The 19,342-nt window shown below is 40.0% G+C and overlaps 1 protein-coding gene across 1 annotated transcript; it reads left to right on the forward strand.

Moving 5' to 3' along the window:
* The first annotated feature begins 272 nt into the window (after nucleotides 1-272).
* Nucleotides 273-18,751, forward strand: FAM98A (family with sequence similarity 98 member A). Its single transcript, XM_059831277.1, has 9 exons — nucleotides 273-301; nucleotides 495-573; nucleotides 3,618-3,766; nucleotides 5,239-5,373; nucleotides 8,277-8,461; nucleotides 10,916-10,996; nucleotides 12,369-12,485; nucleotides 15,181-15,348; nucleotides 16,862-18,751. The coding sequence occupies exons 2-9, from the start codon at nucleotides 521-523 to the stop codon at nucleotides 17,621-17,623; spliced, it is 1,650 nt and encodes a 549-aa protein (XP_059687260.1). The 5' UTR covers nucleotides 273-301; nucleotides 495-520; the 3' UTR covers nucleotides 17,624-18,751.
* The last annotated feature ends 591 nt before the right edge of the window (nucleotides 18,752-19,342 follow it).

Here is a 19,342-nt window from a genome sequence, read left to right on the forward strand (position 1 = left end):
CCGGGTCTGCCCGGAGTGCCGCCTGAACAGAAACGTGGGATCCTTGGCTCGTCCCGGGCTCCTGTCCCACAGAAACACCCCGGCGCCCGTCCTCGCACCCGTGTCTCCGTTTAGCAACGCTGCCTGGTTCGGCGGGTAGGCGGGGACCGCCGCGGAAGGAGGCGGCGCCGATCAGGCATGGCGGCGGGGTGGCCCGAGAGAAGCCGGGTGAGGGGTCAGGCCGGGGACCTACTCCTTCCTCCCTCCCCCCCGCCCTGACATGCCAACCCGGCAGTCGGCGGTGCGGCAGCGTGCGAGCAGCGTACGTGGGGCCGCCGGGGTAGGGGGGACGGGCGCGCGGCGGGGGCTCCTCGCTCCCCCCACACCACAAGGTGGGGGCGGGGTGCGGCCGTTGAGCCCCCCCGCGGGGCCGGGCTGCGGAGTGGGGGGGCGGTGGGGGGAGGGAGGTGGCGGGGCTGCGGGAACCGGGGGCACTGAGTCCCGCTGTCGCGCAGGTTCCCCCTCCGTGCTCCGCCGCAGGATGGAGTTCGAGCTCCTGGAGAGCGACGTGCTGGAGTCGCTGGAGGACCTGGGGTAGGTGCCCGAGGCCGAGCGACGCCCTGTCCCGGGGCCGGCGCTGGCGGGGGGAGGGGGCGCTTGGCGGCCGTTGGCGGGGCTGTGCCGTCCCCGGGCGGCCGGTGTGGGCCGGGAGCAGGAGGGCGGTCCCGATGTGGGCCCCTGGCGCGGGGGGCGCCGCTGTCCGCCCCGGGCAGGCGGGGCCGGTGTCGCCCCGGAGGGCCGCGGCCCAGGGCAGCACCTGGAATGGTCTTTTCTCATCAGAGCTGAGGTGCCGGCCCCATAGCGGGGCTGGTGGTGGTGCCGCTTGGGCTTGAGAAGAGCACCAAGCGGTACAGCAGTTTTTCAGCTGTACGGCTGAAAACATTGCAAACATTTTAGCTCTTCCTGCGTCCTGATCGCCTTGATTCTCGTGATGCTATCTCATCTGTGAGCCCTGTGTTCAATAGAGCCATCCTAGCTGAGACTGGGGAAGAGAGGAAGAAACCTTTTAAGAGAAGTCAGGGGGGAGGAAAACTTTTAGGCTTCATATTTAGTGAAACATAATAGACAGCAAAAAAAATTGTAAATAACACAGTATTTTCTTCCTTTGCTTTCTTTTTTATATAATATAGCACAGGAAACTTTTGTTGTTTAAATCTGTTACTCTATCAGAGTCAGTAAAAGTTACATAAATATGAAAGAGCAAGGAGAACGTGCCCTACTGTAAGCCTGCCTGTCTGTAAACTGTTGAGAGTTCAGACAAGAGGCAGTTACAATTTTACTGCTGGTGGTTCTATGCAGACAGCTGTATTTACTCGCATTGGCCACATTCCCATAAATCACTTTGTGGCTAGAGTCATTATGCTCCAACAAAGATTATATTTCCAGGCTAAGTTGGTGATGATAGTTCCAAAACTTGACAAATAGGCTTCTGTTTTGGCAGGTATTTCTCTGACTGAAATGTGAAAAGTTCACTGCCATGATGCACATACTGTGATCGGCTTCTTTTTTCTGCCATATGTTTAAAAGCATATTACTGGCTTCAAGGATTTGTGATTTGTGCTCCTTATCTGTGTAATTATAGATAGAAAGTGTTGCTGTCAATTTTTGACATAAACAAATAAAGCAAACAATGAAAGCAGATTAAAAAATAAATCATGTCAACCAAGATTGGCAACAGTGATTAAAAAGAAAATTTGGAGAGCGGAAGACATGGGACTTCAACAGTATTGGTAACAACTGGGAAAACTACTGCATGTGACTAAACGACTTCTGTTTCCTTGTGTCTGGAAAGACTGGGATGTTTGAGGTTTTAAGCTTTGGCAGTAGCTCCGTGATCCTTCACAGCTCAATTTATTTTTTCTAACCAGACACTGAAGACATTTCTAATATATTACTTGATTATTTTTTTAATAGCACTGCACGTCAAAGAGTTGTTTCTTCTTAGATTTGTGCTTGAGGTGCTCAAATAGTGCCCTCTTGCCTTGTAAGTCACTTTGTTGAACTATTGAAAAAGCAAACAAACCAGACAGCATAATGCTACCAAAGGAGGAGTGTAGCTCTACAACATGTGCTATTGGCAGGAATGGAACGAAAAAGCTGCTTGCAATCAGGAATCTGCAAGTTGGATTACTGGTCAAATAGATGTCTAGCTGAAGTCATAATTATCAGACATAACACAGTCAAGATGTCATACCTGTCAAAGAAAAATTCTAGAAAAGAGGCCTTTGATGTGACCAGTGACTTAAATCCTGATCCTGCCAAAGCAAAAGGCTTGTCATCACTTCCCTTCTACTTTGATCTATAACTGGATGTTTCTATTCTGATTCCCAGATGTTCCTATACATGTGTAGGTTTGACACCTCTGTGGGATGGAACTTAAACTTGCTCTAATTAGCCTGTTGGAATTGTCTGGCCTAGTGTGGTAATGTAGCAGGGTTGTAATACATCAGATTACAGCTTCCCACCAGCTGCCAGTAGATTAACTCTGTGTCGTTAATCGAGCTGCTCTGTGAGGTAAAAGTTATTTTTGAGTGTGGCTTCTTCATTTTGGTTGGATGAAGTAACAGGCTGTTACAGCAAAGATCAAATCCTTTATATGTGGTATTAAGCACAAGAACAAAGTGTGGAATTTGGTCTTTGAGAGATTTTTTTACTTCTGAGGTTTGCCAAGAGTTGACTGGATTCACTGGGTTGCTGTGACATAGGGGTGCCTTTACCTGGAAGTTCGAAAGAGGGATTTCAGTTTGATTATGCTCACTCTTGGATGTCTTTCTGTTTTGGGTGCAGTATATCAAAATAATACTGTGCATTTTTTCTTAAATACTCTGGTAAGCTCTAACTTTGTGCTTCTACTTGGTTAATAAGGCAGTCTTCTCCCTACTCTTCCTCCTCCCCCTGACAGAATATCAGTACACAGATGTCCTGAAAACTGTGTCTTCTAAGACCTGTTCTGTAGACTCATGCTTTCTTGCACTAGGCCTGATTTTTGCTTGTTTTGTTTATGCAAAGAGCTAATTCTATTTATTTTTCTTGTGCCCATTTAAGAAGGTAATTTTTCAAAAGAGGATATTGTTTTGCAGATCACTTTTGTAACATTTGCATCGGAGGCTTTGTTTTGCATGGCAACCCTTTAATACATGATAGGGAATGACAGAAAGGATGCACTAGTTCCGCAGTAATTATTCAACATATACTGTAAAGCAGTGCTCAAGAATGATACTTTGAAACTGCAGTTGCCCTAGATAGGTATATTGTAAATAACTTCTTCAAGAGATAGAGGCAGAGAAGTTGCTGCTGTATGTGATAATATTCTCCAGGATGAAACCTTTGATGGTGATATTTTGTGACACGGTCTTTTTGGCAGCAAGCTAATGTGCGTGGAAATGCTGGGTTTACCCAGATGTTTTCAATATGCTTTTTCTTACAGTTTGGTGCAGGAATCTTACCAGTTTAGATGTTCAGCATTGCAGATGTGACGAGGGTGTAGCTCTCAATATGTATACAGTATAAAATAAGTCTCTCACAGGACATCAGTCATAGCAAACATTAATAAACTGTGCTTTTGTTTTACTTGTCAGTTACAAAGGTCCATTGTTAGATGACGGAGCGCTGGCTCAGGCAGTCTCTCGTGGAGCCAGTTCCCCCGAATTCACCAAACTCTGTGCTTGGTTGGTATCTGAGTTACGGCTATTCTGTAAACTAGAGGAAAATGTGCAGGCAACTAACAGTAAGTAGCCATAACTCTAGCACAAATGTGCACTTAATGTGTGTTCTTGCATGCCATAAAGATTTGGGCTGACAATTGCTAAATCTGTTGTACCAGGGAGTATCATCTGCACACTGTCAGATTTTGGATATTTTCCACTTCAAACTTGCCTAATGAACAGCCAGTAGAGGTTGAAATAATAGTGAGGATCAAACAGTCTTTCTTCTGAAATTAGCTTTTTCTTTTAATTGTTCAAACATAGAGTTTTTTAAAGTCCTTAGATGGATTTAAGGAAACATTAGTGGGTTTTTTTAATTAGATCATGAGAATACTTTTATTTCAACACTTCTGTTTGTAATTTTGGTGTAAGAAATACCTACTGTTTAAGGAAACATTCTCATGACTACAGTAACCATATTTTCTTTTTATTGTTGGTTACCTTAATGCTGTACTTACTATGTATGTATTTTTCCCTCTTTATGAAACACTCTGTGAGAAGGAGCCTGAAAATGTATGTTTGTTTGTTTATCATTTTGGTGGAGGAAACAAACCTTAGTTTTCCAAAAACATTATTTTCAGTCAACTAGTCATGACATTGTACAGATTAAATTGTTAAATTGGTATGATAACCTGTACTTCTGAATATCTAGTGTATTAACTCATAATGCCTTTTTCTCTATGTTTTTGACATGTCCATCCTTTCTTCTTTAGTGTATTTGACTCCCTTTCTCTGTAACAATACAGCATCTCATCTCTTCTAGTAGTATAAGGTTCCTACTATACGATTTATGTAAAAATACAATCCAGCAGTATTCTAACACCTATTTCAAGTTCTTTAAACACGGGGATAGAAACGTTTTATCTGTAGTACCGTCAAGTCTTACCTTCATTTTGTGTGACTTGAGTTTATAAATAACAGACATTTTGTCTTGAAGTCCCTTTTCTAAAGAAGAAAAACTGTTAACCTATCACTATTTTTTGCATAACTTGGCTTAACAAATTGAGATTAGTTTCACTAATTTCTGACACAAATATCAGTCTAAGCTTTGGCTTACAAGACTTAATTATTTTTTAAAGGATTTTGGTACAAAATAAGATCAATTGACAAATGTGAGCTTACAGGGAGAAGTAGTAAAAACATGAGAGCTCATAAACCATGTTATTCGTGACTTTATCAGAACTATCTAATGCATTTGTAGTGGGGACAGTTAGTTGATACTTAAAATAGCCCCGTAAAATTTGTGATGTTTTTAATGTCACTTTTTGTTGTAGAAGTTGCCAGTGGCTGTTTGTTATAGCTGGGAAAAGCTGCCAGTGAAACGTAATTTTGTGATAATGAGGAATATCATGGCTCCAAACAGGTTGTGCTGTGTCTGGAGCAAAGCATTTTTTTTTTTTTTTTTTAAAAAAAAACAACAAACAAACTAGTTCATTCTAATCGTAGCCAGAGATAGATATATTAGCTGTAAACAAATTATTATTTTCCTTTTAAGGTCCAAACGAAGCAGAAGAATTTCAACTTGAAATGAGTGGATTGCTGGCTGAAATGAACTGTCCATATGCATCATTAACATCAGGGGATGTGACAAAACGTCTTCATAATCAAAAGAACTGTCTCTTGCTGCTTAGTAAGTTAAAAGGGTGCTTGCAAGCAAATCTGTTTTTGTGCGAGAATCAGTATTGTTTCTTACACTTAATGAGGTACTGTTTTTTTTTTTTTACCGCAGTGTATAAAAAGTTACTTAAAATTATGAATTATTTTTCCCTGTAATTTATGGTGTTAGAATGTTATCCTTTTCGGTCTCATAAACTTACCAGTTACTCTGTAGCCAGTATAGGATAGAAAATATTCTGAGTATTAACCTTTTTCACATTCACTAGCAAAAAGCCTGTCCTATTACTTCTCAAGAGGTGCTCTGAAGAGGGGGTAATTTGGAGAGTTCTGCTGGGATTTAGCCACTGAACTTTGTTTAGAAGGGTTGTAAAAATGACCACTAACATCACATGCATCATCATTTTGGAGCCTGCACCATGATGACTTGCAAGGTGCAATAAGACTTGTGTTTTCCTACACTCTGACAACAATTGGAATTGTTGTGAAAAAGACAAAATGTTTTATCTTCTTTTAGATTATCTCCTGTAGTAAATAGCTTCAATGTTGCTTTCTGCTGATTGAAAAGAAATTAGCGGTAGCAATGGTCATGTCTTCCCTTTACTTTTCCACCCAGCTGGTCTCAATACCTAAATTGGTTTTATTCCTGCTTAGGAAATGTTGGAGGAATACTTAAATTTCAAAAAAGTGTGTGATGTTGATTCACATTTAAAAAACCAAAGGTTTTTACAAGTGTCAGAGTTAGAAATTGTAATACTAGTTTTAATCTGATCTTAAATTCGATATAAATTAATGTTTTATTTGCTTCCTGAGTTGCTACTGATTCTTTAACTTTTCAAAACAAATTTAGTTCTGCCCTCAGCTGAGATGTAAGAAATTAATTACAGAGTAGGGTCCTGTATTTCAACAGTAGAAGAAAGATGAGTAGTAAGACTTAATCTGACTTTGTTTTGATAGTAGGTTCAAAAATGTCAGATGAAGTGAGGTAATTATTGCATTTAAAGTATTTTGTAACTCAAACAATCTGCCCTTCAGCTTATTCTCTGTAAGTCAAGCCATTCAATAAATTTGGCTTGTTTGTGACACACAATTTATCCCAGAGTTTATCCCAGAGGTCCCCTGTGATGTACGTTTTGGTAATATAAGGCCATGTTCGGAAGCTGAACTCTGGTATCCCATCTGGCAGGAATACTGTGTTTACCGTCAAATGTGGAACTGAAATAGATGCCAAATTCCTTTTGCATGTACCATGATAGTAATACTTAAAACTTTTGCATAGCTTTCTTCACCTACATTAAGCTAACTTATTGGGTATCCTGTTGTATGTGAGCCATAAAACCAGATTTTTTCAGGAAAAACAGAATAATCCTCTTTAATGCAATGCCAGGGTATTTTACATTTTATTGAAATGCAGCACAGTTTATGTCAATTGGAAGATGTAGCAGTATTGCTGGGAGAGGAAAGCACCAAATAAACATAAGTAGTTAGGATTGTCTTGGTGTGCAGCATCACTAGAATACAATATTAAGTACTGGCATCTTAAAAAAAAAAAAAAGCGCAAGAGTTTCAGGTTGGTTCAGAAAAGGTCTGTGAAAAAGAATCACTACCTGGAGAACGTTTATGTCTTACAGTGACAGACTTCAAAATTTCAGTCTTTGTAAGAGGAGGTTGAAGGTAGCTTGAATGTGATCTCTGAATTCTTGAAACAAAATTCTGCTGCTAGTTTCTTTTTCAGGAGGTCCTAACGGGGTGTAAATAATTGAAAGTTGAATATAAGAAAACTTTGTGTAAAGTACCATTGAAAGAACTTACAAAGGATTCTTCACTGCTTTACATATTTTAAGAATTTTATTATTTATAAGGTGTTCTGTGTCTTTAGCAGAAGACATTCTAGAGATCTAGAAGAAATTACAGAGATCATTAAAATGCTTTGTTCTTTTCTTAATCTTTTCATCTGTCCCAATTTTTTAGGTAGTAAGCTGTCCATAGCCATGGATTTAGCCCACAAGTCTGTCTTTATCAGTGCAGTATCTGTTTTTCAATCCTTGTATTTAGAAATAATTATTTACGTTACTTTTATGGTCACCCACTATGTTTCATGATAAAAGTATTGTTAAACCTGTGCATTTTTTTCAATTGAAACTTAAAGTTGTGACAATTGCACGCAAAGGCTGTGCTCTAAATTTATATCACTGTAACTACACCTAGTGCTGAAATTTCGGGTGTAGACCATATTCAGAAATTACATGATTTTAATATTTTTTTTGTTTTTTTGATAGAGGAGTTATAATGTGATGGTAGGCTCTTGCAGTTCTGATATTGAAGAGCACTGCAGGCATTCTAGCTTCTATTTCATCAGTTACTGCCTTCCTTTCTGGAATTGTTATAAACCTGAATTCTCAATAGTACTTTAAAAAGTGGGGTTATTTTTCCACTCTGCATCTTGCCTGGGGAAGTAGAGGAAATTCATTCAACATTTCACTTCTCCCTACTCATTTCCTTGCTTTGTTTCCTAGAGCCTCAAGGAGCACTTGCTTGTCTAGCTTAAGGTGCATGTACCAGTCCCTCATCCTGCTTATTTCCATGCTCCTAGTCATCTCCTGTCTTTGCTGGGCAAAGCCTGAAGGAAAAGAGCTGTGCTCTGTTGAACTCTGTGATTAATACCTGTCGGAGTCATAGGGATTTTCTCCAGGCTTTAATTGGTTGTACTAAACCTTTCCCCTGTTTGTTGTGTTTCTAGCATTGGGCTCAGTGATTATTATAATGTGAGCATTCCATGGGTACCAAAATTATAGCCCTGACTCTTTCTAAAACAGTCCATTTGTGCATTTGTTGGTTGTAGCACTTGAGTTCTCACTGGTTCTAAAATAATTTAACTCGGCTATATCTGACGCTGAAATCTAATTTTTCTTACCCCAGCATACCTCATCTCAGAACTGGAAGCTGCCAGAATGCTGTGTGTGAACGCCCCTCCTAAAAAAGCACAGGAAGGAGGTGGCAGTGAAGTCTTTCAGGAGCTAAAAGGCATATGTATTGCTTTAGGCATGTCCAAGCCTCCAGCCAACATAACGATGTTCCAGTTCTTCAGTGGAATTGAAAAAAAAGTAAGATTCAAAGGAACAAAACTAGAATATTTATGATGTTACTGTTTTGATGGAAAATAGTTCTGCTACCAGGAAGGGATTTGCCTCTTGTGAAACTCCAGTGTTTGAATTGTGAAGGAAAGTTAACATGGTTTACTGACTATGCCAAGAATCAAGATTTTGAAAATGAATTTAAAGGCTTTTCCACGCCAAGGCATGAGGTCAGACACTACTGCTATCATTGCCTTACAGGGTGAGGTATTTCTTACTCTGTTCTAGGTTTTAATGTCATCACCTGTTGCAGGAGACACAGAAGATGCTGAGCTTAGGCCTTGGAAGAATGTTAAGGAGAAATGGATTCCAAGAAATATACCTGAACAAGTTTTTACAGGAACCTACTGTTTTAAAACTGTTTAGGTTAAAAAGTGTTGTAACTAAAGTCAAGTTTACACCTTTTCCCTAAGGCTTCATCAGTTCTTGTGGTTCCATTTATTTTTGTTCCTTTACATGTATGTGTTCTCCAGGCTGTTGTTTGGTGGTGGGTTTTTTTTTTTTTTGTTGTTGTTGTTTTTTTTTTTTTTTAAGAAATTTACTTTTCTTTGCTTTATAAAAATCACTGAAACAAATGAAGTGGAACGGACTGCTCAGTGCACAGACCAAAGGTGGGGGACAGAAATTTTTTAAGTTAGATTAAGTAACTTAACTTGCACGATAGGGGAGAGCAGAACAGGAGAAGAGAACCTTTGTGGACTTTAAAGAACAGATATCATTACAAAGCTCCGCAAAATACTTTCAGAGAAGTTTTTTGACTAACCTTTTAGTTGCATTGTACTTAAACAAATCCAAGCAAGTGAAAATAGTGCTTCATTTCTTTGTAAGAAATCGTTTTGGATTGACCTGTTTAAGAAGAGGAGGATGGGTTTCAGCAGAATTCCAATGTGTAGAATGGATGCAGTTTGTTTTCTGTTTTTTGGCATTGTTGTGGGCATTAGATAGTTAGATAACTAAGAAATCTGTGCTTCCATTTTTTATAAAAGGTAGAAAATATTAGTAACAATGAACAACGCTAGCAAGCTTTGCTGGCAAAAAAGACTATAAAAATACAGAATACAAAATAGATAAAAATCTTTTTAATCTGGGAATTCTGTTATGTTTTACTAATTTACTTTTATATTGTCTTGCTTTAAAGTCAAACTTGCATACACCTTGCAAAATCGTTGAGGTTAAATTAATGTTATCTCATTGATTTTTATCCATAGGTGGTTATACTAAAAAAAAGTGAACAGTCCTTATAGTGTAATAAAATACAGCAGGAATTTCTAACCTACAGAGTTTTTTAGAAATCATACATAGCTGTGGTGCTTACAGTCTGAACACTTTGGGTGTTGGTAGTATTTCAGAAGGAAAAAATAAAGCTGATTAATAACTGAAAAACTTACTTCACTCTGTAAATGAAAATACATCATGAAGTTGAGTAAAATGTGAAAATGTGAAAATTTTACTCTTGACTTTAAGATGATAGTTATAAGAAGAGATCACCCTAAAGTTTTCTTGTTTTTAAAAAGCGAGTCTTAAAATGGCAATGTTCTGATCTAGCATGTGAAAATTAAGCTACCGTTTTCTTCGCACATACATAGTACAGTTTGGAGCAGGATCTTTGTATAATTGACTCTCTTTGTTAGTGATCCACCACATTAAAAAAAGAAACTGCTGATACCTGAATGAACTGCTACCTCTGCTATTCTGAAAACACTTGGTTTTAAAATCTTCAAGTTAAATAAATTGGGCTCAGCACCTTTGGAAAACCAAAGGTTACTGAATGTGTTAAATCAACTGCTGGAATGAACAGCCAAGAAAGTTGAAAAATGTGGTTTGCAGCAGTGAAGAAGTGGAGTTTCATAATTCCAGCCTGCTTTGATCCAAGTTTTTGTTGCTGCTACTCCGTTTCTTCCCTCTGAAGTCCTCAGAAATTTTGAGATGGCAAAGATAACCTAAGTTGTGCCCAAACTTTTAAAATGCAAGTTAAATTTATATTTTCATATTGAAGCTTTTCTCCTTTTGATTGTAAAGAGGGGTCCTTCTTTAGGCTGTGTTATATTTCACATAGTCTTAATACCCTCTTCTTGATACAAGTGTTTGGTTTTTTTCCTGAATTAAAGAGGTGATGGATAGAATAATCCCTCTGTCTTCAAGGGGAGCTGTACCTCATGGAATCTTTCTATTTTAACTGTAGATCTACTTTATAGTCCTTTCTCTTAATTTTTAAATAATTATAGCCGAGACTACCAGAAATATAAAAATAGTTGCTTTCCAAAAGAAGTGTGCTTGGTTCTCTGTCCCAGAGAAAACAACTTGATATCGGAGGTTTCTTTGTCATGCCTATGACTGTCCAAGAGTCCTCTCCTGTAATTTGAATCTTGAAAAGCTAATTATTTTTTTTAGCCAATGCTTATATTTTTGTATGTCTCCTAACAGCTGAAGGAAACGCTAGCAAGGGTTCCACCTAATCATGTTGGAAAACCTTTATTGAAGAAACAACTGGGACCAGCTCACTGGGTAAGTAGTTGCAGGTATTACAGATCGTTTCCCTTTTTCAGGTATATAAAGTATTGATCTTGATTCCATGTATAATGTTGCAAAATGACTCTTCTCATCTCTTTTTGAAGATGAGAAGGCAATTTCTTGCAATATTTTCCATATATGTTGGTACAATGAATGTTCAGCAACTGGTAAGATCTTAGGCTCATGAATCTTTATGTCCAGATGCAAGCAAAAGTTTTCCAAAATAAAGGAGATTTATTTATGGTGGTGGTGCTGACCTGCATGCTTGTGCAGTAGCTTAAGCCTTCCTCTCCTGCCCCTTGCCAGCACTTTCGGTGTGACCTAGCCTTGCTGAGATGGTGTCACGTCCCCTCCTGTGGCTTCTTTCCAGCTAACCTGTGGGTCTTCCCATAATTTCCTTCTCTTTGTCCTGCTGGAGTTGTCTGCTTTTTTCATAGCCTCTTCTCCAAGAAGTAGTGAGTGTGCAGGTGGAAGCTGGGAGAGGCTGTACACCCAGGTGGTAAAGCCTCAGTCATCTCCAGCTAGGTTTTGTCACCTGCTGTTCCAGAAGGATGGTTCCCGGGTTAGATACTGCTGCTGCACTAGCACAAGGCTATGGCTACTGCTGCAAGACTGCAAGTCTCTCTTGTGTTTCTTGCTTAATGTTGATGCTCATCTGCTCCCAACAGTCTGCTTCCTTCAATGCTTGTATTGTTGAGGCTGAAAGTGGGCCCCATCGCCCCGCTCCAGCCAGGCTTCAGTCAATACATAAACAATTTCCTTAATGTTGCATATCTCAACTGTTGCTCTGACTAGACCACTGTGTGCTACCAGGTGTGTTTCTAGTGATGGCTTTTCCCTGTAGGGCACTTTGTTGTCTTGTCTGTACGAAGACTGTGCTTTAATCAAGATCCTCTTACAGTACTTTACTTAGAGTCCTCTGTCTTTGCTCTATCTTTGTCCTTAAGCTTACTACTTTTTAAGAAGGCAAGGACATCCTGGTCCCTAGGACTTATGTATGTCCTTGGATCTCCTTCATCTTGTTGCATGTAGTATTTTCTCACTTTTGCTTCTCTGTCCTGTTGGGTCTTGAGAAATGCCTCAGCAGTGTGTGCAGATTTTACGTCCCTTGTGAAAAACGAACACTGTGCTGTTAGAAATGGTAGAAGGCTGAATGTGAGGATGAAAGAGCCTTCAAAGCCTTCAGGAGAATAGTGCCAGTGGGCATAGCTTGCTGTGGGCCCATTTGACAAGGTAGATAATTGCAGGATTAAACCCTGCTTGATATCTCTGTGTGTCTTACTCTCTTCCATCCGCATAATTTATTATCTTAAGTAAAACATTTTATCTATAATCTATATGTTATGTTTGCAAATTCTTGTTTTAGGAAAAAATTGAAGCAATTAATCAAGCCATAGTCAATGAATACGAAGTCCGAAGAAAACTATTAGTCAAACGTTTGGATGTAACTGTGCAGTCCTTTGGCTGGTCAGACAGAGCTAAGGTACAAACAACTTGCTGTGAAGTCCTGGTTGATGGTAATGCTTTATAATAAGTATCTCTGGAAAACTGCTTCATTGTTTCGTCCTTCATGAGTAAGAAATAATCACAGGAGTTGTCTGGTTTTGGTTTGAGTTTCTGAAGAAGTTTATGACAATATAAGATGACTGAAAAAAATTTTACTTAAAACTGATTTGCTGGATTTTAAAATAGTATGCAAAATGAGAAGATAGACCATGTGTAACTATACACCAAAGCCAACACATACTGTTAAATAGGCCACTAGAAAAAAATAGTAAGAGGACATTACTGATCCAACCATTTGCGTTCAGAGTGCCGTAATGCAAATCATCACATGCTGTGTCTGCGTGATGGTAGAAAAGCATCTTCCTATTGACCATCCCTTAATTTACTTTGTGCTGTCCACAGTGATCAGATTTTCTTAACTCAAAGTGTGTCTGTCTGCAAGCACACCTCCACAGATGCACATGAGAAAAGCTGCTAAGGCACTACTTGTTCTTACCTCATAGAGTAATATTGTATGCACTTCTTTTGTCTTTGAACCGCGCAAGTGGCTGTGACATGACGTCTGTTCTCTCTATGTGACACACAATCTGCTTTTAAAAATAATTACATGGTTTCCCTATTTCCTATATTTCATAGTGAAAAAGGAATGACAAAATTTAAAAAATATCACTTATTTTCTAGGACTAAACCAGATCTGCTAACACGCTGTTAATTGTGCTGCTGGCAGTGTTTGAGACTGAGTTATTAGTGATAAACTGTGACATGTGAATCATCAAGTGTTTTTTCTTGACAAATGATTTATTCAAAAAGCAATGTATTTTAATAATAAACTGTGACCTCTCCCCTTTTCTGTTTCATCACCTGAGCAGGACTTCTACTAGTGTCCTATCTCTCAAACCTTGTATTTTTAGTAGATCATTGAAGAACTATCTGATTGTTTGAATATTTTAATAGTGAATGAAAATGGGCAAAAGTATGGATTAGATTAAAAACCAGGGGCTTCTAATTGTGTTATAGCTTTGGCATCCAAATCCGTGTTTGGGTTTTTTTTCTAGGCAAATTCTCAGATGTTTTTGAAGTTGACCAGCTACATGAAATCCTTTCACAAAGCCCACAAATTGTATATGTGCATTTATATCTATTGAAATGCAAATTTAAATTTTTTAGGATTGTAACAACATGAAATTGGAGAATGTGGCTATAGTATTCCAGACACGCAATACAGTTTGTTTTAACAGTAACTTTTAGCAATGCTTTAATACATGAGGGTAACTTTTTTTTATTTTAAAGTTTGAAAAGTATCAGAATACAGTAGTATAACTAAATAGTTACTTCTCCAGATAGTAGAAACACCAGTACAAACTTTATTATTAGGGGTTTTTTAAGTTAAAAAATTTCAAGTTTCACCTAAAAGATTGATACCATAGCACCAAAATACTGTGCTCAGAGCTCAGTCAAACTTGCCAGGGAAAACCATACTACTGCTCTGGTGAATACTGCTGCTGCTTCTGTCTTTAGCCAGCGTCAGGTAAATGACGTGCATGTTTTCCTTCAATAAACCCGGTTCAACTTATAATAGAAAAGTAGAAGCTTTTGGTTCTAAAAACTTATCACTGAGTCATTTGGAAATACATACTCTCAATTCTTCCCAGTTCTAGTTTTCTGCCTTTAGATGGGAAATACGATTTTCAGACTTTAAAATTTGCTCCTAAGTTCTTGCCCTGTCAAGAGATTTGTTGGAAAACCTGGTTTGCCGGTCCCCGCTGTTGTCATCTGGGGTCCAGACAAAAAGCAGCCCTTTTGTCTGTGTGCAGATTGTGATCTGGTTTATCTAACTGCATCACACATTATACTCTGTTGATAACTGAAGATAGATGTAACTCATGTATTCACTCATGGCTGGTAGTACTGATGTCTGTTGTGTCTGTCAGTTGGAAAACTGCTGTCATACTTTTGAGGTGTTCAAAAAAGCCAGTATGGTTAATGGCAAAAGGCAGTAGAGGAAGAGAGATTGCACAAAAGGCAAAGCTGACATGTAGGATCTCATCTCTAGATTGGGCACTACATATGTGAGACAAAGGACTGAATTAGAGCAAGCATTTGAGAGCTTTAGTTCTGCCAGTATCTCTTGATGGCTTGCCTTTGTGAAGAAGCTGACTGGAATGAAGAGTGTGAAAGAGTTAACACAGCCTTTTTCTGCTGATACAGTGCTGGAGATACGGTGATGCTAGCCTAACTGGTATGGGTGTGGGTCAGAGTGCAGGCACAGAAGGAGGTCTGGAGGCTGGATGCAGATGTGTTTCACTTTCAGTATCTTTTAGACATTAGCAGTAATTCATATAACTATATGACATACTTCTGTGTTTGACTGCCTGGAAGTAATACAGTCTGCATGTATATATTGTTAATCTTAAAATTGTCAGAAGATCAGTGTCTTGTCAGTTCAGTCAGAATAGTGTTTCCTGTATTACTTAAGGAATTAATTTCACAAATGTTAGTTTTCTTGCAGTGATTCTTAGTTACAAAGTGGTTCTCACTGTTTTTATATTAATTCTTGTTCTATTTGCAGTAGTGTCTTGTTCTTCAGTGTTGATTTGGTTCTTTTGGTGAGGTGTCCCATTGCTTTCCTATTACTTTAGCTGACTGGGTTTTGTTTTTCTTCTCTCCAACAGAGTCAAACAGAAAAACTGGCTAAAGTCTACCAGCCAAAACGTGCCCTCTTATCTACTAAGTGCACTATTTCTGTTGCAAATCTCTTGGCAGCTCGGCAGGATCTGTCAAAGATTATGAGAACGAGCAGTGGGTCCATCCGAGAGAAGACTGCATGTGCCATTAATAAGGTACCTTTGGTGACAAAAGGCTTGTTCTGTTACGAATATTTAAGTAATTTGAATGTAGTAATAAATCCTACTTCTTTTAGGATTGTAAGTGGAATTTGGAAAGAAAGGATAAGAAACTTGGTGTTTATGTACTCCAGATTATGCTTCAGTGCATTATGGGAACTGCAATTTCACCTGTTTAGGTTCAGAGTGCCCCTTCTTAAGGGCAGTAAAAAATTGCTGAAATATCTATGATTACTTTCAGTGGGAGTAGGCCTCCTCCGTCTTATCAGAATTACTGATGTCATTACACTGCTGCTACCTAATTCTGTCACTGTGTCTAAAATAGTACCTACATAATAACCATGTTTCTGGTCTATGTAAACAGAATGTATTAAGATCACAAAACAAGGATCTCACAGGTTAGATTATAGTCAAGTGGGTAGTTATAGCAATGACATAGTAGGAACATGATTTAGACTGAGGAATTTCCCTTGTTTCAAAAATTATGATTTTTACAGGAGTAATAGGCTCACAAAAGTACATGTGCTGAACTTAAAGCTATGTACAGCAGTGTACTTGGTACTTTTAAAATTTCTGGGTGTACATGCATGCTTTTCTCCATTTGTCATGTAGGATGGAATGGTGGTGTGCTGATTTGACCACCCCTCCTCCACCCCAGATAATTTTTACACCTTTTTAGTGTAGTTGGAGTGTGGGATATAAAAGAAATTAGGTGGGAAGACAGGTGGCACTCATGAGACCATGTGTATGTTTTACTAGGAATGCGATACTGCCCTGCTGCTGATCCATACCCTGTTAACTTATTTCCATTATCAATATTAAATGTTTTCCAAGACAGTAACATAAAGTACCAAAGTCACCTGCTTCTCTTTAAATTTTTCTGTTATGTTACTTTAAAACTTGAAGCAATGCAAGTGTCCTGTTGCATTTTAAGTCTTGCTAAATTCTTAATATCACAGCATCCTTGGACAGCTAAAGACCTTCTAGAGTTTTCCTCAACTCTGGTCAGCACTGTCTGACAGCTGTCTGTTGGTGTGTAAGTTTGCCTCTGTGTGTCCTCAATGAAAGATAAAAATCTTTGCACTTGGTTTACCAAAGATGTCATCTTAGCCAATGGTTTCTACAGCAATTCAGAGCACTGTTCAGGAGAGAGACTGTGTTGCACTGTACTTGTGGTTGTTTGAAATTAGCAGTCTGCACTAGTAAACAGTTTAATGAAAGACTCTATTGATGCTGCCTCTACTGGTGTGCCTGCTGTTTGAACAAAAAATCCAGCTCTCCAAATGTGCCTTGTTAGCAGTGCTTGGAGTACTAGATAATCCCTGTTTACTTTTTATTAATTGGAGACAAAGGTCTGTCACATTTAAATGTACAAAAGGAAGCATTTCTTGATGAAATCCTCTAGATGTAAGAACCTTTGAGTGGCTGCTGTTTGTGGTGTGTATCAGTAAGCGTGACTCTTCTGTGAGGTGTTACAACTCCTGTGGCAGTTCTCCCTTTCCCTTTGCAGGTGCTAATGGGCAGAGTGCCTGACAGAGGAGGAAGGCCCAATGAAATTGAACCACCACCTCCTGAGATGCCACCGTGGCAGAAAAGACCAGAGGCTGGTCTGCAACAAGGCGGCAGCAGAGGAGGAAGAGGTGGCTACGACTCCTCATATGGAGGGCGAGGAGGTTATGACCATGGGGGTCACGACCGAGGAGGAAGAGGAGGCTATGACTCATCATATGGAGGGCGAGGAGGTCACGAACAAGGAAGCCATGATCGAGGGGGACGAGGAGGACGTGGTGGTTATGATCATGGTGGCAGAGGAGGTGGAAGAGGAAACAAGCTTCAAGGAGGTTGGACAGATGGTGGAGGTGGTGGCTACCAGGATGGCAGCTACAGGGAGAGCAACTACAGAGATGCAGGTTTTCAAACAGGTGGCTACCACAGTGGTGGTGGCACCGGTGGCGGCTACCAAGGAGGAGGCTATGGTGGCTACCAGTCGTCTTCATATTCAGGAAGTGGCTACCAAGGGGGTGGTGGTGGCGGCTACCAGCAAGAAAACAGATATCAAGATGGTGGGTCCCACAGTGACCGAGGGGGTGGGCGTGGAGGAGGGAGGGGTGGCCGTGGCGGTCGTGGTGGCCGTGGAGGTCAAGGAGGAGGCTGGGGGGGCAGAGGTGGACAGAACTTTAATCAAGGGGGGCAATTTGAGCAGCACTTCCAGCATGGAGGTTATCAGTATAATCAATCTGGCTTTGGACAAGGAAGACATTTCACAAGCTGAGGCTGCTAAAAACTTTTGCTTCAGCAGAGCTCACGTAATAGAAACCTGGTTTCAGAGGCCTGGCTTAATCGCTGCTTGAATTAGTACAGGTTTGTATGTGGCAGGTAGAATCTCTTTGGGTGGGATGTTTTGCATTGAGCGAAGTACAACTATCTGTAGACCTCTCTTCCCCCTGGCCCCCCAAACTGTCTGAATTAAATGCATCATCACTACCCACTGCACCGTAAACATCAACTAATAGCCATGCTTTTTAGATGTTGGACTGGTTCCCTCTGCTCAAAACACTTGTGTTCTGAAACTACCTGCTGTGTTTGCCTTCTGCTTTGATTTAGAGAAATATCAAGGCCTGTCTGGTCAAATTTATCTATTAAAATACACAATAGAACTTCTGCATTTTTTCCCCCAATCATTGCTTGATTACATATCCTAAAACCAGTTCTGAGTATTGCTTTTTTGGCTTGCTGGCCTCTCATTTTAGTCATAAAGATGCTACACACACGGGTGCACTCACAGTGAACTCCCACTGACAGGCAGGTTTGTTGTCTATTATATGAGCTCTACTGTGGACGCCATGTTCATTAGCCTTATCTCCTGCTAAACAAAGTTTTCCCACCTGCTCAACTCTGAAGACTGACCGCCGCCAAAATCTGCAAAGATCATTTAAAACTAAGCTAAATTGTGAACCGATAGTGTGTGTAGGCCTGTAGTTAGGTGTAGCAATTCAAACTGACCTGCATCCATCCAAAACAAGTTGCTCCTCCTCCAAACCTAATTTTTACTTGAAATCAGCTAGAAGAAATGACAAACTGAAATTTATTTTGTTTGCAAGTTAATACCACTGGCTCAGCAAATCTAGGGCAATTTGTTTTGGGGGTTGTCTTTTTAAAGAAATGCACTACGGCCTGGGAAGTGTAGTTCCTGCCTGGAGGAAGCCCTTTTATTATTGCTGCAGAAAACAAAGCCTGGCTGAGTTTGATGTTCTAATGTTGGGGTTTTTTTCTTTACTGAAAGCCACATAATGCTTCTTGCTGGGTTTTTTGTGTACATAAACATTGTCAAGCTGTGAAAGAAAATGGCTGAAGGTGTGCTGTTGTATAAAAGGTGAGCAATAAAAGTATCTGTATGTTCCCTTTGCTTTAGTTTCTTTTCCTTCTTGGTAGTAAAAAGCAGTTGCTACAGTAGCTGGGAATTTGTGGGGATTTCTGTCTGCTTCATCTGTTTTACATTTTAATCTATTTTAAATGTTCTAGTCGTCCCAGCTGTACTGTGCATTTTTCCCCCTGAGAAGCTGTCAGAACAGGAGCGGACAGGAGAAATTAATCTTCAATTGATCTGAGTTTTGTTCTGTTCTTCCCTCTGAACTGGTGTGGCAGCACGTAGTACTCTCTTGGGGGGTCACTGTGTAAAGTTATTCTTAAGCTGTGTGTGAGCACCTGCCTCCCAGGTTACGCTCCTGCATGCCATGTGAACATGGTGTGCAGCTTCTGGGAACTCTCCTGATGCTTTCTAGCCTTGTGGAAAATGTATGTTCCTGCTACTGTGCTTGGATCACTGTAGCAGAGGCTATGCTGATGGCAGGCTCTGGCTACCTGAAGTGCCCTTGGGGCTGAATCTAGGTTGACACAGGCAGGAGGAGTTCCGGGGATTACAGAAATAATACGAGCATTTTAGAGAATCTCTGTAATGCTGGTGTTGCTGTAATTCAAGCTAATAATGTAA

The sequence above is a fragment of the Gavia stellata genome, chromosome 2, assembly GCF_030936135.1.
Source record: "Gavia stellata isolate bGavSte3 chromosome 2, bGavSte3.hap2, whole genome shotgun sequence".
NCBI lineage: Eukaryota > Metazoa > Chordata > Aves > Gaviiformes > Gaviidae > Gavia > Gavia stellata.

Bases quoted from the DNA above. Each gene is read 5' to 3' on its own strand.
- FAM98A (XM_059831277.1), top strand. From the start codon at position 521: ATGGAGTTCGAGCTCCTGGAGAGCGACGTGCTGGAGTCGCTGGAGGAC. The intron at 8,462-10,915 runs GTAAGATTCAAA...GTCTCCTAACAG, and splicing joins TCAGTGGAATTGAAAAAAAA to CTGAAGGAAACGCTAGCAAG. The intron at 12,486-15,180 runs GTACAAACAACT...TCTCTCCAACAG, and splicing joins GCTGGTCAGACAGAGCTAAG to AGTCAAACAGAAAAACTGGC.